Source organism: Strongylocentrotus purpuratus, unplaced genomic scaffold (genome assembly GCF_000002235.5).
Source record: "Strongylocentrotus purpuratus isolate Spur 01 unplaced genomic scaffold, Spur_5.0 spur5_scaffold_3, whole genome shotgun sequence".
NCBI lineage: Eukaryota > Metazoa > Echinodermata > Echinoidea > Camarodonta > Strongylocentrotidae > Strongylocentrotus > Strongylocentrotus purpuratus.
Window position 1 is genome coordinate 1,722,149 of NW_022145609.1, and position 24,784 is coordinate 1,746,932.

The 24,784-nt window shown below is 38.6% G+C and overlaps 1 protein-coding gene across 3 annotated transcripts in view; it reads left to right on the forward strand.

Annotated features, from left to right (window-relative positions):
• Positions 1 to 1,239: 1,239 nt before the first annotated feature.
• Positions 1,240 to 24,784, forward strand: part of LOC100888822 — a 28,218-nt gene continuing 4,673 nt past the window's right edge. For 2 of the 3 annotated variants that reach the window (XM_030996105.1, XM_030996106.1), the window contains exons 1-10: positions 1,240 to 1,299; positions 11,342 to 11,520; positions 16,627 to 16,744; positions 17,846 to 18,058; positions 19,106 to 19,304; positions 20,648 to 20,810; positions 21,835 to 22,061; positions 22,599 to 22,735; positions 23,238 to 23,444; positions 23,847 to 24,517. In XM_030996105.1, the coding sequence (XP_030851965.1) occupies positions 11,429 to 11,520; positions 16,627 to 16,744; positions 17,846 to 18,058; positions 19,106 to 19,304; positions 20,648 to 20,810; positions 21,835 to 22,061; positions 22,599 to 22,735; positions 23,238 to 23,444; positions 23,847 to 24,517 (2,027 nt within the window). In that variant the 5' untranslated portion in view covers positions 1,240 to 1,299; positions 11,342 to 11,428. Of the gene's footprint in view, positions 1,300 to 11,341; positions 11,521 to 13,958; positions 14,140 to 16,626; positions 16,745 to 17,845; positions 18,059 to 19,105; positions 19,305 to 20,647; positions 20,811 to 21,834; positions 22,062 to 22,598; positions 22,736 to 23,237; positions 23,445 to 23,846; positions 24,518 to 24,784 lie in introns of those variants that run through there. The other variant, XM_003728060.3, reaches the window with a different exon arrangement.

The following is a 24,784-nucleotide window of genomic DNA, read 5'->3' on the forward strand; positions in this document are numbered from 1 at the left end:
ATTACTGTCAGTTATTACTTAAGGACGTAGGTCCCCTAGTTGATTAGCATAATAGCACACACATGCTTTAGCAGTCACGCAAAACAAACACTGGCAAATTATTATTCAATACAATTTTAGAATGTATAATATTATTTAGATCTAGTAGAAATAAATCATTGTTAAAATCTTTCCATAAACTTTGAATCGGGGTAAACAAATTTATTCCACCATTATGACCAACAGTGTATTATAATTGTGATTAAGTTATGATCAAACATCGACAATTCGTGGAGCTAAATGTTAAGCGCGAAGCGCAAAAGTGCAAAAAAGAAGTATAGAGTGGGAGAGAGAGATAATGAGAGACAGAGAGGATACAGTCGCCCCCTCCCCCCCAAAAAAAAAGAAATAGAGAGAGAGAGAGAGAAAGAAGAAAGGAAGAGGACGTACGAAGAAAAAGGAGTCGAGAACGGCACAACGAATCGTTCTTTCTCTAATAATGTATTGAAACGTCAAAAGAAACTGAATTTAGACAAGGATTAAGAGTCTAGAACGGTACAACGAATCGTCTTCTTTCTCTAATAATTTAATGAAACGTCAAAAGCTTCCGCGCTTCGCGCGGGAAGGGGGGGGGGGGGGGGGGGGGGGAGGAACTGAATTCAGATAAGGATTAAGAGTCGTTAATTTTATCGCCAATTTTTCACGACGAAATTGACGATATCGTGAATTTCGTCGTGAAAAATTGGCGATAAAATTCACGATATCGTCAATTTTATCGCCAATTTTTTCGCGATTTAGTCTATTCGCGATGTCCCTTCAGGGCAACCATACTTGGAACCTAATATACGATGCCAAAAGAAAACTGGCATAGAAATCAAAATATAGCTCGACCATCCGTCTTAGAACGGACAGGAGGATACAAAAATCTACATTTTGTCGTATTTTTTCTTTTTTCTTCATCTATTTTCTCTTTCATTTCATTTTAAAGGGGAAAAGAAGAAAAAGAAAAAAAGAGAGAAGCCTATATTTAATTTTTATTTTTGATACTCTTATTTAAAAAAAAAAAGAGAAAGATAGAAATTAATATTAAAAAGAAAGGCGTTGGTGATAATAGTCAGGTCTTGACTGATTGCCATTACAACAAACAAACAACAACAACAACTATGAGCTCGACTCATCTTGACTTTCTGAGAAATTGAAGAGCGCCATCTAAAAATCTCAACAACATTTATATTATAGCGCAGATATGCAAGCGCAAAGGCAGGGTTAATCAGGAACTTGAGCGGCCGTGCGATATTTCTAGACGAAATTTGTGAAGTGGTAAGTCTCCTTGTTTGCCCTATGTTTGAAATGTCATGATTTTATATATGTTTCTTCTAATAATGAAGCGTAGCCTAATTAATTTCAGAGGAAACTGCATGACAGCTAGCGAATTATTGACGGAAAACGCAGTGTTGCTAGGGCAAACAGCATCAGTGGAACGATCAGCCACTCGAGCACGCAAGTCCCCGCCGCCGTGCCGGGGTCGTAGGCCGCATACCTTTGGTTATAATTAACTCCAGGAAGCTCAGCTCCGTTAAAGTTAGACTAAGACCTCTACTCTAGGTAGACCCTATACGGTACATGCAGGCTATAATGGGGAGAAGGGCTAGGGGGGGGGGGGGGGCAGAAGCTACTCACTTGTTTTCTACATTATCTAAGACTAATATACCTTGAAGGCTTGAATACCAAAGCTTCTGGAAGAAAGCCCCCTCCAGGCTCCAGCTTGGGGGGGGGGGGGGGGGGGGGGGGGGGGGGGGTAGCTGCATTACTATCCTTGCTGTTACTATTAAAAGCTGATTTATTGATTCTCAACACTCAAACACCACTGTACAAAACTCAACTGATTTTACTCAAAATCAGTACTTTAGTGACAATTGATGACACCTAAATAGCAGTAAAATATAAATTTATTAAAAATAGAAGTCTACCTAGAGTCTACAGTAGTCTAGAATCTAGATAGATGTTAGAAAGAATAATTAAAACGAAATAAGAACATTTAAGTAGACTTATACTTATCTTTGCTAATGGTTTCACTTTCAAACTATTCTAAAAATAGGTTAATATGCAATATCTCATTAATCTTATAGTTTGTTAAAAAAGTGTTGTTGGACGAGTCATGAAGTCAATTTTTTAAAATCCAATTATTTGAGTGTTAGTGCGATGAGAGGCATGTTGAAATCCCATGGCAAATGGGACAGATTTATTTTGTGTTAGTGTCATAGATTTAATGATGTCTACTTTGAACCATTCCTGTGGGTATAGCAGATCCCTCGACTAAATGCTCTAGACCAGCCCCCACTCTGGGAACGGAGGGATGGCATTCATGTTCCAAAAATGTGTGGTAAAGGGGTACTTTTCACGCCACATAATCTGGCTCGTAATACTAATACACAAAAAATTGGCCCGTATTAACTTTACACACCGGACCTAGATGGGTGCTTTCAAAGGGAGGGAACATGCATACACGTACCCTAGATAACACTGAGTGAGTGGGGGGGGGGGGGGGGGGGGCTCTAGACCAGTGCTTCTGAGCGTATTAACTCAAGGCCCACTTTGGCTGGTAGAAATTTTGAGGCCTACCTTAAAAAACCTAATAAGAAAAAAAAGTGAAAATGAAAGATGATGAAAATAGAGAGTGAATTGTATGGTATTAAATTATACTTCTACATGTACATGTATGTGTTATGCCATTATGCTACCACTATACTACTTAACCCGTTCCTTCCGAAATTATTCAGCCTAATAGCCACCCCACAAACGAGATTAAAAATCGAAAACTCGACTCCTTCGCTGCCGTAGCGTGCGACTGTTCAGCGCGCGGCACAATGCGTGTGCTTTGAAGCGACCTAAAGCCTGGTCAGTCGCTTCGACGAGCAGGAACTTAGCGCATGCGCAGATCTTTTGGCAATCTGCCGTGCTCCAACCCCTAAGTTCTTTCAGCTCTTCCGTAGGTAGGTTTTTTTCTTCGTTATCTTTCTTCCTCTTCTACCTCCTTATTTTGTTCTTCTTTCTCTCCGTATCTTTTTTTTCCTTGTCACTCTTATTCCTCCTCCTTCTTTTTCGTTTTGTTCTTCTTTCTATTCTTCTTATATATCTCCTTTTATTTTGATACTCGATTTTATGAGAAAATACACAGTTTATAAAAAGTAAAATATTTCAATGTAAGTTTCTGTGCATCAAATTGAATTGAAATAGTTTATCAGCCAAAGTTGACTGGTATAATTTACGTCGGACATTCTACTGTAGCGAAAATATATAAACATGATCAAATGAAACTCAAGAAGAATCCAGAACGGGGGGGGGGGGGGGGGGGGGGGGGGGGGGGGGGGGTGAAAGGAGAGCCAAAATAGCATACTAATAATTACAGTACAGACTATATAACGACGCGCCCAACTTTCTCTCTCTCCCTCTTTTTCTCTGTCTTGTCTGTCTCTCTCTCTCTCTCTCTCACTCTCTAAAAACCGTTCATTTACTTCATCTCTTTCATACTGCTTTCTGTTCCGCGATTTCCTAAAGCACGTTTCGACATATAAATAAGAATTGTTAATCATAACGCAAAGCCAGATTTTACCCTATATAAAATATTGATGCAAATATATTACAATCATGGAAATATAAAGGAAAACAAGAGGATGTGATTAAATAAATGTCACAGACAAAAAGATGATAGGGGAAATGTTTGCTTCTCTCTCTCTTGATCGCTCGCTCTCTCAACGCCAGTTTTCGTCTTTCTTCTGGTACTGCTTTGTGTTCCGCTATTTGTTTTTATACCGAAATTGTTCCTTCGATTTTGAGAAGATTTATTATACAATATTTAGTAAGAAAAAATGGAACTAATGGCTGATATCGAAATGAGAAGAATATTACTGTACAATAATTAAACAAGTAAGAGTTTGGATATAAAAACATCTCTTTTGCATACAATCAATATGAAGCAATCTTTTTTGACAGAACTAATATACGTCGGACGAAGGAAAACTCCTTGGTCGGACATTATACTTTAGCGAAAAGATTTTTTTAAAAAAAACTTAAGAAACATTCGGAACGGGGGGGGGGGGGGGGGGGGGCTGATCAGATAGACAACTAGCATAATAATAAATACAGTACAGACTACGTCCAACTTTCTATCTCCCCTCTCTCTCTCCCTCTCTCTCTCTCTCTCTCTCTCTCTCTCTATCTGACAATGTTTTCCGCCATTGCTTGTATGCCGGCATCATTCCTTCTTTGAGATAATTTATGATAACATATCCATGATGATGAAAACATATACCTTAAATACTAGGGAACAAAAATAGAGAACGAGCGGCTGTTAATGTCAAATGAATATTACTGTACACAAATTATAGAAAGTAAAAGTTTTGATTTGAATGTAAATCTTGTTGCATCAAAATAAAATGAAACGTTCATATATCGACGGAAATAATATACATCGGACATTATACTTTACCACAAAAGGGTCATCTAGAAGTAGGTGGATAATATTATAAGAGAAAGAATAAAAAAGAATGAAACTTTCTCTTTCAAAAACAGAAGAATAATGGAGAGGGAGACAAGGAAAAGTACACAATAAATAAATAAAACAAGATAGGATTCTAGAGCGGAAGATGATATAGGGAAACGAAATAGTTTGTAAGTATTGCCTGGAGAGCAAAAGAATTATTCTGTTTTATAATTTACTAATGTAAAGCGCTTTAATCATGTTTTATGTAAAGGCGCTATATAATATCAATATGTACAATGTATAAATATATTGGCAAATGTTGACAATAATGTATTGACAAAGTACATACAAATAAAAATGACACAGAAATGTCTGCAAGTATTTGGGACCTATATAGAATATGTGAAAAAGAGCTATGTCTTTGTCTTTGGCCCATGATCTCACGGCTAAGTTACGTAAGAGGAACAATGAACGTTGTCGAATGTAAAGGTTGTTGTCATGGTTATAAACTCCAACAACAGAGAACGGAAGTAAGGGTATAATTGAATGACAATGAACTGGCTTACAGCATTGATGATCCTACATGTATAACCTGGTTTTTTGTTGTTGTGTTTTGGGGGGAGTGGGGTCTTGTTGTTTTTGCAATCATTCAAAGATAATATCAATCATAAGAGATAAAGGAATGAACAAGAATATGTGATATGCTAAATTGTCACAGACAAAAAGATGATGATGAGAAATGATTGTTTCTCTCTCTTTTTCTCTCTCTTTTTCTCTCTTTATGTGTCTCTCTCTCCCTCTTTTTCCTCTCTCTCTCCCTCTCTCTCCCCCTCTCTCCTCTCTCTCTCTGTCTGTCTATCTGTCTATCTGCCAATGTTGTTCCGCCATTTGCTGTATGCCGGCACCATTCCTTCTCTTGAGATAAATGATTATAACATAATCCTGATGATGTACAAATATACCTTATATTTTGAATAGGAAACGAAATAGAAAAGGAGCGGCTGGTAATGTCGAAATGAGAAGAATATTACGGTACAATAATTATACAAAGTAACCCTTTTGAATGTAAATATCTGTTGCATCAAATTGATATTTCAAAAAGAAGTTTATTATGCTATATGACGGTACTATTATACGTCGGACATTGTACATTCATAAAACTAAAGGAAAACAAATCACAACTGGAGGGGGGGGGGGGGGATCGGAGAGTCAAATATAATAAAAATGTATACTGTACAGACTATACCGTGACGTCAACTCCCCCCCCCCTCTTTCTCTCTCCCGCTCTCTGTCTGTCTGCCTGTCTATCTGTCAATGTCGTTTCCATCTTCATCTTTCATATTGTTTTCTATTCCTTCATTTGCTTGTAGGCCGGCAGCATTCCTTCCGTGAGATTGATTATTATAACATATCCCTGATGATGTACTCATAATACCTTATATTTATTATGGGAAACGAAATAGAAAACGAGCAGCTGATAATGTCGAAATGAGAAGAATATTACTGAATAATAATTATGCAAAGTAAAACTTTGAATGTAAATCTCTGCTGCATCAAACTGATACAAACATTTAGTATGCTATATTGACGATACTATTATTCGTCGGACATTATACTTTAGCCAAAAGATATAAACAAACAAAAAAGAGACAAACTAAATAATATAATTTATCTGATCTAGGAGGGGGGTGGGGTTGTGCGACAAATAGTATACAAATAAATACAGCACAGACTACGTCCAACTTTCTACCCCCCCCCCCCTCTATCTCTATTTTTCTCTCTGCTCCCCCCTCTCTCTCTCTCTATGCCTGTCTCTCTGTCTATCTGTCAATGTCATTTTTCCCATTTTCATCTTTCTTATTGTTATCTATTCCTCCATTTGCTTGTACGCCGGCAGCAAATTCCTTGAGATTAATTATTATAACATAAAATTATCCCTGATGATGTACATTATACCTTATATTTATTATAGGGAGCGAAATAGAAAACAAGCGGCTGATAATGTCAAAATTAGAAGAATATTTCTGCACAATATTTATACAAAATAAAACTTTTGAATGTAAATCTCTGTTGCATCAAAACTGATATAAACAAACTTTTATTATGCTATATTGACGGTACTATTATCCGTCGGACATTTTGCTCTAGCCAAAAGATATAAAAAAAATATTTAAAAAAAACTAAAGAAAAAATCTGAGGTGTGGGGGGGGGGGGGTAGTCGGTGAGAAAAATATCAACTTACGTCCAACTTTTCTGTCTCTCCTGCCCCCGCCCACCCCCCTCTCTCTCCCTCTCTCTCTCTCTTTCTATGTCGTTTTCCATCTTCATCTTTCATAATGTTGTTACTATTCCGCCATTTACTTGTATGCTGGCATCATCCCTTCCTTGAGATTAATTATTATAACATATCCCTGATGTTATACGTCAGACATTATACTTTAGCGAAAAGATATAATCAAACAAAAAAGAGACGAACATGAAAGAAACAAAATCAGAGCTGGAGGGGGGGGGGGGGGGGGATCGGACATAACTTTATATCTCCCCCTCTTTCTCAAATAATTTATATCCCTGTCACATATACCCCCCCCCTCACATATACCTTATATTAGTATAGGGAACGAAATAGGGAACGCTATAGAGAATGAGCGGCTGATAAAGTCGAAATGAGAAGAATATTACTGTCCTATACTTATAAAAAGTAAAACTTTTGAATGTAAATCTCTGTTGCATTAAACTGCTGTACAAAAATGTTTAGTATATATATTGACGTTACTATTATACGTAGGACGTCATACTTTAGCCAAAAAATATAAAACAAAAAAAAGAGACAAACTAAATAATAAATCTGAGCTTGTTGTATGGAGGGGGAGGGGGGTCGGTGATAAAAAATATCATAATAATAAATCCAAAATACACCTGATCAAAACTCGTTATCGGAGACTAAATCGAGTACAGCATCGCGAGCCTTATCAAAGTTGAATAGAACTTTTTTCGCAGTCGCGCCATCTTGCTTTAGACTTATAATACTGCTTGTATTGTTGTTGACAATAGAGAGTTGACCTTGGCTTTTCCTTTCAAGTGCAGTGAAGTGCATTGTTCCGCGCGTGCCATTATATGCTTTGGTTATAAGCTTTGCACTGCTCCCAATCGAAATACCAGCAGAATTAGTATTCTGTGCATGGAAGGTCTCAGCGAAAGTCAATATCTCTGGGACAGACATCACGGAGCTGCATACGCTGCTGTACGAATTTCATGTGAGAGAAAAACTTGACATGCTTATGAAAAAGTACAATTATAATGAATAATATTAAAGTAAACAAAACAGGAGTAATGGATAATGATAGCATATACTTTGGATAAACCCTCAAATACACTAGTTTAGTGAATTAATGGCAGGGAAAGGCAATTTTAGGGTTCTAGGACAATTACCCCCTGGGCAATCACCCCCCGGAAATTTACCCCCGGAAAACTACCCCCGAAGGACAATTACCCCCGGAAAATTACCCCGGGAGAATAACCCCCCGAGGACAACTACCCCCAAGGACAATAACCCCCCGGAAAATTACCCCCGGAGAATTACCCCCCGAGGACATCTACCCCCGAGGACAATTCCCCCCCGGAAAATTACCCCCCGGACAAACCCCCCGAGGGACAACTACCCCCCGGAAAATTACCCCCCGGACAAATACCCCCGAGGACAACTACCCCCCGAGGACAACTACCCCGAGGACAATTACCCCCGAGGACAATTACCCCCCGAGGACAACTACCCCCGAGGACAATTACCCCCGAGGACAACTACCCCCCGTGGACAATCAGGATTCAATAGCAAAAGACGATTGATACATTGAGAGATGGCTACGAGCCTATAAGACCCCCTCATGAACCATATTCGCTCAAATACTAGCACGTTGTCTTCCTCGTTACTAAACATTTCCCTTTAATACATACAAGTTATACAACGGCAATGCGGCTGCTGATTTCCACGAAGGATGTAAGTTTTAGGTAATTGTCAATCGCTTCTCAAAATGCATAGAAATACATTTCTCTTGAGCAGCGTTATTTCAACTTTTGAGTCATGGTACCCTCTTAAAAAATGAAAAGTTTCTCCCAAATCCCAAATTCTTCACAGACTATCTATTTTGCATGACTCAGGCATTCGCCAAGTGCTATGTTCATAGGTGTCGATCACGGGGGGGGGGGGGGGGGGGGGGGGGGGGGGGGGGGGGGGGGGGGGGGGGGAGGGGGGGGGGGGAGGGGGGGGGGATGGGGGGATATATCCCCCCCCCAAATATTTCAGGTGGGGGGGGGGGGTGGCCTGTCCAATCATCCCCCCCAACAATTCACCATCACAAAAAAATGAAGAGAAACATTAATGATGAGAGCCCGATGAGAGTAGTTAATGGTTATTACTCGCAAGATGACCATCAATATACACATTTTGCTATCTCATTTTCATAATACATACGTAAATGAGACATCCGTATATGAGACATGAATAAATTGAATTCTCGCTCATACGGCTTCATCAGGAATTGATCAATTTATTCAATCAACAGCATCATAGAAATGCAGTGCGCCAAATGCAAAGCGGCAGCGTAAAAAGCAACGAGCTAAATATCAAGCGCGAAGCGCAAAAGTGCAAAAAGAAGTAAAGAGTGGGAGAGACAGAGAGGATACAGGCGCGTATACAGGCGCGCGTAAAAAACTCCGGCCCAAAAAAGAGAGAGAGAGAGAGAAAGAAAAAAAGGAAGAGGACGTAGGAAGAAAAAAGATTAAGAGTCAAGAACGGTACAACGAATCGTCATCTTTCTCTTATAATGTAATGAAACGTCGAAGTTTCGCGCGGGAGGGGGGGTGGGGAACTGAATTCAGACAAGGATTAAGAGTCGAGAATGGTACAACGAATCGTCTTCTTTCTTTAGTATCTTAATGAAACGTCAAAGCTTTCGCGCTTCGCGCGGGAGGGGGGGAACTGAAATCAGACAAGGATTAAGAGTCGAGAATGGTACAACGAATCGTCTTCTTTCTTTCTCAATTTAATGAAATGTCAGAGCTTCCGCGCTACGCGCGGAGGAAGGGGAACTTTATTCAAACAAGGATTAAGAGTCGAAAACGGTACAACGAATCGTCTTCTTCTCTTATAATTTAATTAAAGGTCAAAAGAAATTGAATTTAGACAAGGATTAAGAGTCGAGAACGGTACAACGAATCGTCTTCTTTCTCTAATAATTAAATGAAACATCAAAGCTTCCGCGCTTCGCGTGGGACGGGGAAAACCCCCTCCCTGCAGCCACCCCCTTTCGGGAGCGCGCTTCGCATGCTCACTACCGCCCTAAAATAAAATCCTTGCTACGCGCTTGAGAGGATAATAACCCAAGTTGCAAGCCCACATGGGTCCCATATTCTCTGAAATGTTATCTTGATTGAGGGTGACTTGAAAAAACTAATAACTTGTAAGGAGGGGGTGCAACCTGCCACACACTTCTACCTCTTGGTTGCTTTGATCCATTGCCGAAATTATTTTGGCACCTATCACCCCCCCCCCAACCACGGATAAAAATCGACACCGTTGTGACCAACAATGACGGTCGCATACTACCGGGTACCCATTTAACACCTGGGTGGAGAGTAGAAAGTTCAGGTTAATATCTTGAAAAAGGATATTAGTGCCGGTGTCGTGATTCGAACCCTCGACCTGCGCATATCATACTCCCGCATGACAACATAAATATATAGATAACGTGAAGAAAACCTTAATTTCGGATCATGGTCGAGGGCCCATTATACAAAGACAAATACACGATCAGCTTAAAAAGTGACAGATGATGCATAAATGAAATATTACATCCTAATTTCTTTGTTTTGCCATTTTGTTGGTGAGAGAGGCTGTAAGGCGTACTCATCTGCGCGCAATGTATTATTGAATTTCTTTAAAAAAATGTAATTTCTGTTATTTACTCGGTAGCAAAACTTCGGGGGAATTGGGCAACTCCCACCCCCCCCCCCCCCCATCGAAGTGAATAACTTGAAAACACTAAAATGAACTTCACAAATAACATAGAAATTGAAAGTTTATGAAATTTTCTATAAAGAGCAATTTGGAGAGAAGCTCGCATTATTTGTCACAGTGTTACAAATCCTCGGGGGTGATTGTCATCGGGGATAGTTGTCCTCGGAAGAGGGGGGTAGTTGTACTTGGGGGGAATTGTCCTCGGGGGTAATTGTCCTCGGGGGTAGTTGTCCTCGGGGGGTAATTGTCCTCGGGGGTAGTTGTCCTCGGGGGGTAGTTGTCCTCGGGGGGTAATTGTCCTCGGGGGTAGTTGTCCTCGGGGGGTAATTGTCCTCGGGGGTAGTTGTCCTCGGGGGGTAATTGTCCTCGGGGGGTAGTTGTCCTCGGGGGTAATTTTCCGGGGGGTAATTGTCCTTGGGGGGTAATTGTCCTCGGAGGGTAATTCTCCGGGGGGTAATTTTCTGGGGGGTAATTGTCCTTGGGGGGTAATTGTCCTCGGGGGGTAATTCTCCGGGGGGTAATTTTCTGGGGGGTAATTGTCCGTGGGGGGTAGTTTTCCGGGTGGTAATTTTCCAGGGATTGCCCAGGGGGTAATTGTCCTGATACGCAATTTTAGGCTTGTAAAGACGTCATTTACCTGCCTATTATGGGAACCTAGTATACCAGGTTCCCGTCTGTGAGTGGGCTCCACGGGAGCCTGGTATACCAGGTTCCCGGAAGGAACGGGTTAACCCCATTTTGTAAACGTATATCTTTGATAAAAAATCTAACATAACATACATGTATATATTACTGAATTCCAGTAGAAGTGACCAGCTAATTTCAAAAGACCTTTACTCTATCTTTTTCCTATTTTCTCTTTTTAGGTCCTGTTTAATACTTGCTTTGGCATTGTAAGACATGGGAGAAAACCAGTCTTGTTGTGGCAAACTCCATCAAAGTGTTAACCCAGAATGGAGAATGTCAGATTGATCTGTGCTTGGGAGACATCACAAAACTCAAAAGAAAGGATAAAGTTGATGTCATTGTGTTTCTGCTTTCCAGGGTAAGTTTAATTTAGGGGAGATGTGTCTTCGTCACACCGCCAAGCCGTATCAAACAGACGCCAACCTGACTGATTCTTGGCTATAAGACGTAATGCAGGAATTTGTTTGGTCTGTTGTTGCTCTGGCGTTCGTCTCATTGACTGTAATGGTAATAGGTTTTTTTTTATAGCACACACATCTGTCAGACTAGGCACTCCTGCATGGTGCTCCAAAAGTATTACCCTGCTTTAGCATGGCACTCTAGCATTTTAAAGAATTAATTCCTGACATGGTAACCATTTATCTGTCCTGGGTAGAGTGAAGCAAAAGTAGATGAATGACTTGCCTAAGGACGTGCAGCAGCAGGGATATCAGTAAGATACTTGCTGACAGCGTGCTTATACATGTAGAAGTAAATATAGGAGTAAAAAAAAAAGTATACAGGACAAGCTGTTGGTAAAACTACCTCACACTAAATCAAAGAACCTGTTTGAGATTGCCAGTCAGACATGCCGCTACAAGACATTGGAATAATTTACCATTAGACATACATGTACATGTAAGAGAAAAGGCATCTTCAGAGTTTGTTTTAAGACCCACTTGTTTTTGTCTCGCCTGCGTAGCAAAGAGCGAGACATAGCCGCCGCTTTTCTGGTGACGGCGACGGCGGCGGCGTCAACATAAAAAAACTTAACCTAAGGTTAAGTTTTTGAATTTTTGATATAATTTTTAAAGTATAAGTTCTTAGTCAATGAAACTTTGACTTTAGGGTAATCAAGTATCCCCAATTATGTGAGTAGAATTTCAGATCACAAAGTCAAGGTCAAAGGTCATTTCAGGTCAACAGACTTGGACTATGTTGTAGCATCATCATCGAAAACTTAACCTAAGGTTAACTTTTGAATTTTTGATATAATTTTGAAAGTATAAGTTCTTAGTCATTGAAACTTGAACTATAGGGTCATCAAGTCTCCCCAATCATGTGAGTAGAATTTCAGGCCACTGAGTTAAGGTCAAAGGTCAAAGGTCATTTAAGGTCAACAAACTTAGACTTTGTTGTGGCACTGATCAACAAGATTTTCAAAATGCTTCATCTTTGTTATTTTTCAACCGATTTTGATTCTGATTGTTTCATATGATAGGGCTAGGAGGGGGATTTAAAATTTCTACACAGAATTGTGAAATTCATTATCTATGCTAATTTATGCAAATTTATTCGAAATCACAAAAAAGGCTTCTTCTCCTTCATTTCTCGACCGATTTTGATTTGGTTTGCTTTATATCGTAGAGCTAACTTTGGTACACTAAACTTCTACACAGAATTTTGAAATTGTTCTCCATTAATTAATTATGGTAATTTATGCAAATTTATTCCAAAAATAACAAAAATTGCTTCTTTTCCCTCATTTCTTGACTGATTTTGATTTGGTTTGCCTTATCTGGTAGAGCCAAATTTTGAACACTAAACTTCTATACAGAATTGTGAGATTTTGCTCCATTGATTATTTATGGTACTTTATGCAAATGAAATGAAATTATGTCCCTTCCAGGGCATCAAAGTTTTATTTTTTGATCAGTTCAAAAGTGTACCACATCAAATTTACGATATTTGTTGTTGCGAGATGCGGATGAGCGCTACGTCATTGACGTTCTGGTTTATCATATTGAATTGCGTTATGCAGGCGAGACCGCCGAGAGCGTTTCCCTTGTTTTTAGAAGCCTCCCAATAAATTTTGGTTATGTGTCTGCAAATTAGCTGTATGAGGAGTTTTTCACCATAGCGCAGTAGAGTATGTTTACATAAATAGCTGTGCCACATAATACATGTACATGTGTATTTGTACATGCATGTAGTCTGTAGATGTGAAATTCTCCTACATGCCAAATTATTCCCTGCCTTTCCAGCTGCAAGTTCTTAGAGAGTGCACTTCTAAATGTTTTTACATCTACCACTGTAGTTCCATTAAATTTGTGATAGTTGATATGGTATAAAGATTTACTGAATTACTACATAGAAGCCCGGCCACAATCCAATTACAAAAAATGAATCAAAGCACTTAGCATTGTACAGCAGTGGCGGATCCAGGGGCAGGCAAAAAAAAATGTGTAAAAACACGTCATTTTTTAGCTTTTTTGGGGGATGACCCCCCCCCCCCCCCCCCCCCCCCCCCCCCCCCCCCCCCCCCCCCCCCCCCCCCCCCCCACTGAGCGACTTTTCGGCCGGCAGGATTTTCAAATTTTCGGGAGCAAAAAAAAAAAAAAAATTGGGCCCCCTCCCCTAAGAAATCCTGGATCCGCGCCTGTTGTACAGTCAAACCTGTCTATAGCGACCGCCCAAGGGAAACACAAAAAGTGATCTTTGTAGACAGGTGGTCACTAAAGCAGGTTTGACTGTATTACTACCCAGGTCATTATTTTCTCTGAGCTGAGTCTCTTCTTCATTACGATTCAACCTTAGGTGACTATTCCGCCACACCTACGTCCGTCATTGGAGCCCTGACGAGGACCTTAGACATAAGTGTACGTAATCTGGCTAGGGATAAAGAGGAAGACCTTCGAAAGCTCTACTCATGCTGGTGGTCTAAACCTCTTCCAAACAAGCAACCCTACAAGAGACTTCTCTGTTTTGAAACAAGAAGGTAAAGAAGGAAATGAAAATAACACTTGTGATGAATGATGATCAAATAACAGCGTAATAAAAATTATCATGGTAATAATGGTATTGCGATATATTGATGATAGTACACGATTCTATAGTATTGGGTTAATTGTGATTGAGTTTTAGGTTTAGTGTAGGGATATTATTTGGGGTCATTTGTAGCGTTAATTACAGCGTTGCCATTTTGATTTGACTCAGTAGAATACTAGACAGTAGACAATATAGACATTTGTTGTAAGGAATAGAACAATTGTTGCACAAGCGCTCATTGGTCATCGCACAACCCTGCAAGTATTTACAAAATCATATTGCTGTAAATAGACAAGATCCCCATTTAATATACTGCATGCCTAAAAAGTGTCCCAAGTAGATGAATAAACATGTAAATCCATTAGTAATACAGAAAGCTCTCTCATCATCTAGGCAGGAAATTGTCTAGAAACTAACTGTCAACAACAGGAAGCTACTATTTCTCCTCTCCATTTGAGTAAAGTGTATATTTATAATATACCCTGTGTATACCATAATAGAGATGTTTATGTACATGTACATAACACATTTATTACAAAGTACAGGTCATTTTTGTAATGTACATTTAATGCATATCTTTGCTAAGTGCCTTGTTACAGATTATTTAATTCACCTGTTATGAATAATTTTATTTCAATAGTCAGAAATCAGAATGAAAATTACATACATTATAATGTGTTTTAAAGTAGGGCAAGCCATAATGCTTGTCCTACCTAGCAACAACTAGTGGTTCAAGAGTTGCTCAGGACCTTAAATTTCAATCATCTCAATTCATTGTTTGAATTTCAGGCTGTCAGGAAATGTGTACCACACTTTACCTCCCAATCCAATACTATATGGTACCAGCATTTATTTGTTTTACGTGGAATAGGGCACTTGAAATATTGAAAAGCTTCAGGTTATCAAGAAAATTAAAATCTCCTACTTATCTCAGTTTGGAGTATTTACATTACATTAATTTCATTAATTTATATCATTCTCAATATTTTCATTATTCTCATTATTTACATTATTCTCAATATTTACATCATTCTCATTATTTACATTATTCTCATTATTTACATTATTCTCATTATTTACTTTATTCTCATTATTTACATTAGTCTCATTATTTACATTATTCTCAATATTTACATCATTCTCATTATTTACATCATTCTCATTATTTACATTAATTTCATTAATTTACATCATTCTCAATATTTTCATTATTCTCATTATTTACATTATTCTCAATATTACATCATTCTCATTATTTACATTATTTTCATTATTTACATTATTCTCATTATTTACATTAGTCTCATTATTTACATTATTCTCAATATTCAAGTATCAAGTATCAAGTTTATTTGTCTTCCAGAAAACACATGTGACAAAATATAATAGAGTATAATCATAACAGTACAATGTAGAATAAACGAAGATGAGGAGACCTTGGTTGAAGCACAGCGTGTTAAGTTAAGGCCCCCTCATATGATGTGACAGAGATAACTTATTCATGAATACAACAACAAATATGGAATATATAAAACTATTTACAAAATACTCAGAGAACAACTACCCAACGATGCATCGACCACAGCATGGATGACTACAACAAGTATACTCGAAGATGCGCACATCCCCATCACACCGGGTGAGCTAAGAAGCTCACCGTGTGTGTGAAAATATGTAACATATGTGCAAAAAACCAACCCACCCATTAGGGCGATCTAATATGGACAAACCCAAGCTGACACCAAGTCGAGACATCAATGAGTTATTGCTCTCTGAGTGCAGAGGTCAAGTAGGAATGGTATATGTACAGATGGGAAAGAAGAAGAAAAAAGAAAAGGGATAAAGGGGGTTATGTCAAAGTCAAGAATTAACGAAAAAAAGATCAAGAGTAGAGTTAAATATGCTACAGTACACAAAAAATAAAGCTTGATAACACATTCATGTGTCATCCAAATACTTGTGAAGAAAATATGACTTAAGGCTACGTTTAAAAGCTGAGATACTTGAAGCATTTGTTATAGTAGTATCAAGTGAATTCCAGAACCTGGGGCCAGTGGACATTAGTGTATTCAAAGTGAAGGTTGTCCTTGCATATGGCGAATGGAGAACAGAAGCCTGTCTAGTATTATAGGTGTGAATTTGGTTATTTCTTCTAAAGATTTGAGCAAGGGCAGGAGGGTGGTCCCCAGAGTGAATGCTAAACATGAGCATTCCAAGTTGCATTGAATAGAGATCTTCTAGTTTTAGGATACTGTTTTCATAATAAAGTAGATTTGTATGTGCACGATAATTCGCTTTACAAATTATTCTACATTACATTTTACATTACATCATTGTCATTACATTATTTCTATAACATTCACATGTTAATGATAATTAATATTATTTATGAACTTTGCCATGTATTGAATTGTTTATTTCCTTTCTTTCCTGCAAGCTTTGGATCAGCGGGTCGCCCTCAGGAGCTAGTAGCTAATGTCTTCCGTTGCTTGGTTCCTATTCTCAACAATCAAGATGGAACCGTCATTACTCCACTGCTTAATACAGGAGATCAGGTGTGTATACAGGGTGCACCTTTTTTATACCTAACCTAGCCATCCTACCGCTGCATTTGATTGGCTCAATAGGAACCTATACGTCATGCGCTAGTCATAAATATTGATGATATGCACGCACACAGAATCTGATGCAATAAGTGCGTAGCTATGTTTACTTAAAATAAATGACATTGCGAGAAAATTGGGAGGCTTACTGTAAAGGAATGACTATCCAAGTCATAACGTGTCCATGATCATTGCGACATACGGGTTAGTCCAGATTTAATTTTGATCTCCACCACACCGTACCAATTAACACAAATATTCATACATGTATATTCAAATATTAATATACATCGCTAGGGTGGCTAGGTTAGGTTTTAAAATGTTGTATATAGGGTGACCCATAAGAAAGCGGCCTAAGCATACATGTATTTCACTGGTACCAGTAAATGAGGAATAATTTGATAAGAAAAATTATACTAATATCTAAAGTCCTTTAAAAACTTTCTTAACCCCTGTTGTTATAACAATAAATTATTCATATCTTGTAAACTGAATGAAATGCATTTCATCATCTGCCAGGTTCAGTACTTTAATAAACCATCCAATCAATCAAGCATTATTGTTATAACAGAATCTTGTTACAAGGTCATTTTTGCAGTCCCAATTTGCAGAATACCGGTATATAGTATTTGTAACAGTGATATAACAAAGTTTCACTTTATCAACTTATCAAGCAATTTTGTTCTATGGACCCAAGGGGCTCAAGGGTGAAAATGTGCGCTACATAAATATCCAATATTATTATTATTCTTATTATTATTATAACAAGAGTCCACTGTAATACATCCAGCAAATCAGTAAAATGCATGGACATGAGATTCAAGTACATTCAAACCTGTCTACAGCGACCGCCGAAGGGAAACAAATAAAGGGGTCTTGTAGACTGGTTCCTTTAGTAAATGTTTCAATGAGAAACCATTTTCAAGGGAAAGAAAAACTGTGGTCCTTGTAGACGGGTGGTCTGTGTAGACGGGTAGTCTTTGGTGGTCACTAAAGCAGGTTTGACTGTAGTATCATTTGTGTTTCCATACTCTAACTGTGTCTTGTCCGTAGGGTTACGGTGAGGTGAGTATGATGAAGGGTATGGTGGAGGCTGCGGTGAAGTGGATGAAAGCAGGACTTCCTCTCCGAATCCTCAAACTAGTCCTCTATGCCAAGGTGATCGATGGTGACCTACAGGGCCATTCACTCAGACGATTCTCAGAAGTTCTCAAGACGTTTACTGAGCTCAAGGAACGCTATGAGATGCAGCTTCTCTTACCTAAGGTATGATTCATCCTCCCCAGGGAGTAGAAAATGTGCATACATTGTGTTGCGGGTAAGCCTGAAACCGAAAAGGGTAATAATAATATCTGCTGCGCCTAGAAATAAAGTATTAGGTGCATTATAAATGTGAGCTATTATTATTACTATTATCATTCATCTCTTTGTGATATCTTTCCTTTCTTCGGAGCCCATTGTGAATTATCAAAAAATTAGACCTGTATTTCTGTTAGAACTAAAGGTAATGCAAATAACTGTTAGTTGTCACTCATTATAGAGTTTTGCAGATTAAGCAAACAGTGTTTTTGTCTTGTTTGAGACCTGATTCTGATTGTCTAGATTTGAGTTCCATGTAGGTTAAAAGGCTTAATGCTTGTAGGTTTAGTGCATGGGAGGGGAGGGGGAGGGGACAGGAAGGTTAAAGATAAAGTTGAGTTCTGGTCATGTGATTGCATTGTGAAAGAAACGGTGTGGAATCTATCAGAAAAGGTTGATCATCTAGTATATAAGTATTTGTGTGTATTGCAAGGTTCTGGAATCATCAAAATGATAAGGAATTTGGCCAAATCTTGGCAAAGTTACAAGCACTGTACACAGAATTATGTATATGGGACTACACAAGCACATGGCGAAAAAAACCTACCCCCCGATTTTTACGATGTTTCATGTCATGTTTAGAATATGAAGGCATTTGAAGAGCCATGCTTTTCAGGAAACATGTTTAATCTGATGTTCTTCCACCCTTGCATAATAACAATGATAACGCTCGATCACAATTAGTTTTTACCTCTTCCCAGAACTCAACCTTCTCTTTAAGCTTCTTTGACTTGAAACTATCACTTGGATGTATGATGGCTTCTGTTTCACAACGGCTTACCACACCTTCCTATCTTCTGTTAGCCTAGTGGCTTTAGTCAGGGAGTCAAGTTGTCTGTTGTTGCAGTCCGCCTTGATTGACTTTAAATCAGCAACAATTCATAAATCTTAAAAAAACATCTTGAATTGCCCAACTCAATAGAACTTGTAAAATATGTGCTTCATTTTTTTCAGGCTGTGCCTTTGGAGTTTGATGTTTATCTGTCATTCAGTGAGGAGGATAAAGAGGTAGCTAAGGTGATCAGAGAGAAGCTGTCTGGAGCTAAGGATGGGGTGCGTATCTATGACAGCTCTCACCAGGGTATTAATAAAGACACTGTGTTTCAAGAAGATATGTACTCCATCATGATGAAGAGTGCCAGGGTAGTCACAGGTCAGTTCAATTTGCACTTAAAGGGACTTGTTAACATTGTTGAAGGTTGATGAAAAAATTGTGTAGTTTTTGTATGAAATGTTACTTATTATATTCCTTCTACTGTACTAACCCTCCAACAGGCAAAACATTCTGGTTTTCTATGAAGGTGTCACTGTGCAACACCTTCTAACAGTGATTAACAGTAAATTCTACCAATCATTTTTGAATTTTCCCAACGTTTTTCCTTGACAGTAAGTCATAAAACAGGCTATAAAATTTGTCAACACTTAAATGTCTGGAATGTATATAGAGCCAATTCATTGCTTTGTGACGATTAACATTCACCTAAAATGTAATTAATTTGTAATAATATAGTTGGGAGAATTAAGGAATTGATCAGATCAGTTTTTCCCAATTTTTATCGTTAATAATGGTCCATTTTCACTCAAACTTTCAGATTATCTTTAATTGTACATCTAGCATTGAAGTAACTACATTAGCACCATTTGTTCTCATCTGAACAATGTTACTATGTCCCTTTAATTACCAGGCACCCATTTACACTGTGGTAGAGAATGGCAAATGTGGATTAATGTCTTACCAAAGTTCATTAGTTCCGGGCTGGGCTTGGAACCCTCAGCCCCTGTATTGAGAGTCAAGTGAATGAACCACTATACCATGACACCTCCTTAAAAAAAAAGCTTCGAAAATGCTGCTGTGAAAAGAAATGAGATAAATGTGATTCTCTTTTGTATAAAACACAAATCAGGAGTATATGTAGAGGCCATCATGGTGCACATGAACGGTTTTATACCAACAACAAGGCCTTTTTAGTATACCAGTAACTTGATTTCTTCAGTGATGCACTTTTTGATTTGGTTTTATTGCTTTATACCTGAATGGTTCTTGAGTGTGATAGAGGTGTTTCCTTCCCTTAGTACTGATGTAATATTAGAAGATGATAATGATTCTGTTACAGTGTACATTTGTGTGTTGTTCATCAATCTCAACTCAAATTGTTTTTGAATTTTGTATATGCTGTAATTTGATCATGTACTGGTATACCTTAACGTGCCCTGAGTATAACTTTGTATCAGCACATAATCAATCATCAGTACCATTATATTTATATCTTACCGGTATCCGGAATGCTGTTGCTTGTATTGATGGTCATGATGTTTCCTATCGGTACAAGCCTGTGATTACTTGGTACATGCATGTATGTGAGGATATTATGATGAAGTGGTTGCTTTCTAGTATTCTTGTTCTATTATCTGTTGTCAATTACAATCCAATTCAGTATGCCATTGAAAATGTAAAGAGATTAGCTGAAGTTGACTTATTTCTCTATTTGTGTGCAGTGTTGAGCCCAAACTACCTCAGGAACAAGGCATGCATTGAGCAGTACAACATCGCTCTGTGCTGCAACCGAAGAGCTCTACGTGATATGCTTGCTCCTATCTATGTGGACTCAGTGGAGATGATGCCAACGTACATGGGTCTTGTGCAGTACGTCGACTGCAGGTTTGTAGCTTATAATAGTATTGGACTGTATAGAGTCCCAAAGCTGTGACATCATAAAAAATCTACTTTTAGAATTTCTCAAATTGTTCTTCATTTTCCGAAAGACCATCAAAAAATAAATGTCCAAGTGTCGAAAACAAATTGAATATGTTAAGTATTGGATAAGATATGACCATTTGGATGAATAGATTTCCTATATGAACTCAGTGTTATATATTGCTCTGGTTCGTAATGATATAAACCATAGCAATATAACACTAAATTCCTGTAGGAAATCTATTGATTTAGATGGTCATATCTCACCCAATACTTAACATATTCAATTTGTTTTCGACATTTGGACATTAGTTTTTAAGCTCTTTCGGAAAATGAAGAAAAAGTTGAGAAATTCTCAAAATAGATTTTTTGATGACGTCATAATTCACCACTCTATATCATGGTATACCGGTAACTCAATCATCCTTTCCCATTTGATTTCATTGAAATATTTGAAATGTAACCAAAGTTTATTCCCCTTTCTAAACAGTAACTTCCTTAATTCCAAAGTACTTGCGGTTATATAAATACTAGTAGTTCATCAAAAACCTGATGTACGGGGGAAAGGATAGGGGACATACATATTTTATGAGTTTATGATGGCTCTATAAAAATCAAAAGAAAACATATTCATTCATTTTTCATCAAATAAGAAAGAAATCTCTTTACTGTATTGTGTGTATAATTATACTGTGATGTTCTTTATTTGCTATTTTCAATTACCGTAGACCTTTTAAATTGTATAGTGGTAGTTGATGATATTAATAATATTCTGCTTTTATATAGTGCATCATACATCTACGATGTCTCTAAGCGCTTTTCTATTACCCCGGTCATTGGATTCAGTGCTTGCCCGCACACACTGTGTGCACAATCTCCTTGAAAATTCAGTTTCTTCAAAATAGTTGTAAGAAGTATTATAACCCAGGTGATGCATGAATAATTTTCATCCAGTAATAACTATGAAATCTTCCTCTTTTTCCTCCAGACCCCATGATCCTTCTAAGATAGGAGAAGCGTGTTCTCAGCTTACAGTCTCTCTCTCTGTGACCTTTCATACCGAGCTGAGAGTAGCAGAGTTTGACCCACTCCGCTATGATGTCTTCCTCTCATACTCCCATCGGGACACGGAGAAGGCCAACCGCTTTGTGGAAATGCTGCAGAAACTGGCTCCGGACTTGAAGCTTTTCTTTGATGTGCAGGAACTGAAGACAGGTAGGGATCTCAATTCACTTCTCTTTCTCAAGCTGCATCCTGTTTTATGTAACTCCTTTCATCTGGGTTCTCAGTTCTCAGTCAAGCGACTAACATTAAAGGCATCGTTTAACAATGTCAAATCTGAGAAACATGGCCCTACATGTTATCAGCGTCTGTGATATGGTGTAATATTGAAGCCCCCCCAAAAAATGCGCTTCAATATGATTATGAAGTACCTCAAAAAAAGTAAAAATCTTTGATTGGCCGGTTAAACTATACTCATTTCCCCAATAGACTGTAGTGTTATAAAAACTGTTGGGGAAAAAGGTTTTTTGAAATTTTGAATTCCAATCATAAATATTTTGATAATCAGACGGGCGATCGGCTTGTAAACATCATGGGATACCTGACTGACCTAAAGGTTTATAATTATGATAGCAGCATGAGCTAAATCCAGGATTTTGTTTAGAATCTGACACAAAGATACCCAATTCCTTTAAATATAATATTCTTGTCATCATAATCGTTTGTTTTGTTTTATGTTCTCACATGCAGGTAAATCTTGGCAGCGTACCCTGTACCACTCCATAGATGGGTCTCGTTGTATGCTAGCTCTCATATCAGAACCTTATCTCAAGTCAGCAGTCTGTCAGGAGGAATTTGCTCTTGCTCAGGCCAAACACTGCGCAAAGGTATCAACCCCACATGACTTTGTCACACAAAATATATTGTATCACTGGGCCACATCAGTTCTCAAAATTTCTCAAAAATCTTAAATTTGAAGTTGCTTATTGCCAGCACTGGAATGTTAGGGAGCGTTAGGAAAGTTTTTCTTTACAAAAATTAAAGCAACATAATGTATTAGGGGGGGGGGGGGAACTATGGCTAAAATATATACCGTATGTGTAAAATACTTCAAAATCAGAACAGGACCAATGTAAAAATAAGCTATAGTGAGAGTGTACATGATAATGGCAAGAAGAAAGCCATTTTGTATTCTTATTTTTAACCTTTAACTTAATATGATCAGTATTACGAAGTAAATCTTGTGTCACTGGTTTCCAAACTAGTTAACATATTGAAGAAATGCATTTAAACCTAATGTTGATATGTGACCAAAGAAGCACAAGGATCTAAGACAAAGTTACCGGATCCCTTAACCAAAGAACCGTCTTGAATTTCATTCCACTGCAGGGTAAGCAGCACCTTCAACTGATATCCATCTGCCTTGACGACCTGGACACCATCCAACCTGAATTCACTCACATCCCCATGGTCAAGGGTACACCGGATGTCTTTGATGACATGGTCAAGACTGTATGCCCAGCGGTCATTCAGTGGCTCAACGGAGAGAGGGTGGACCAGACAGAGACCATCAAGACTTTGTTTGATGATCAAAATGTAAGTTTTTTGTGTTGAAGCTCATCTTAAAGAGCTCATGCATGTAACTCTGTAATAAAGGGGGGGGGGGGGGGGGGGGGTCATCCGATATCATAGATGTACATGCACAGTGCAAGATTGTGTTTTCTGCCTCAGCCTTGTGATAGTGACTTCAGAAATGTCTTTGGGTATGTTTGACATCAAAGGGATGTCAGGGAACCCGTTTTAATTCAGTAATATTTATCCATATTTAGCCACCAAATAAAAGCAATTTTGAAATTAAAGACAAAATATGTTTCGTTGTTTATTGATTATGACAGACTTTTCTTGTTACACATTACTATTTGCAAGTATTTCTTGGTGTACTGTTGACCTATTAACATTTCATTAGGTTTACATTTCCCCCCTCCCATCTCATTATAGATTACAACTTTGTCAGCAGATGCAGAGATGGAAAAGTTCCGTCAGTCTCATTTCCAGAAGGAATTTGGAACTCAAGACAGTTTGATATCATCCAAGTCTCCTTTCCCTCCTAAGCTGAGTGACATCTTACCCGAGCCAGGGAAGGAGGTGAAAGATAAACGTCCCAAGTCTGCCTCAGACTGTGACCTCATCTTTAGTTACCATAGCGATGATGAGAAGTACGTCTCTTTCATTGTTAAAATCCTTCAGCTGAATGCTCCGTCTCTGAAAGTGAAGGCAGTCTGCAGCGATGAGAACAAACTGAGCGCCTTCGAACGAGCTCACTGCATTGTTCCCGTCCTCTCTCCCAACTATCTAGAAAGCCCGGAATGTGTTGAAGAGTTCCATATCGCCATCTGGAGGCAGAGGATCTCCAATCCCGAAGCAGGTGCGCTGCTACCGATCTGTGTCCATACCCTCCCTCAAAAGCCTACATACTTCCACCTGGTGCAGTCTGCAGTCAGTATGACGGATGGAATCTGGGCTCAGCTCTCTGGTCAACACAACTTTGGCTTGCCTCAGAAGATTGTAGATTTTAGCCTTGCAGCGGGGAAGACGCCGCTGTCCCAAGTCGATATGCTGGCTCTCTACATGGCTGCCTATTATATCCTCAAGAGGTTTGCCAAAGCAAGGTGAGACGGTTGTAACAAACAAATCATTCTACCGAAGCGTTGATTCAACATTCAAGCTCAAATAGATTTGAGTGAGGAGTATATGAATGCATTGTTGCAAGAAGTTAAAGCCACACTGTCCTACTTGTAGCTACTTGCTCCCTCTATAAACTATATAGAACACTTCCCTTATCGGTGCCTGTTGGTCCCCCATGATCCTCTTTTTCTTATGTTAATTGAGAGCTGAGTTAATGAGATAGCCACCTGTCAGTGACCTCGCTGTGTGGT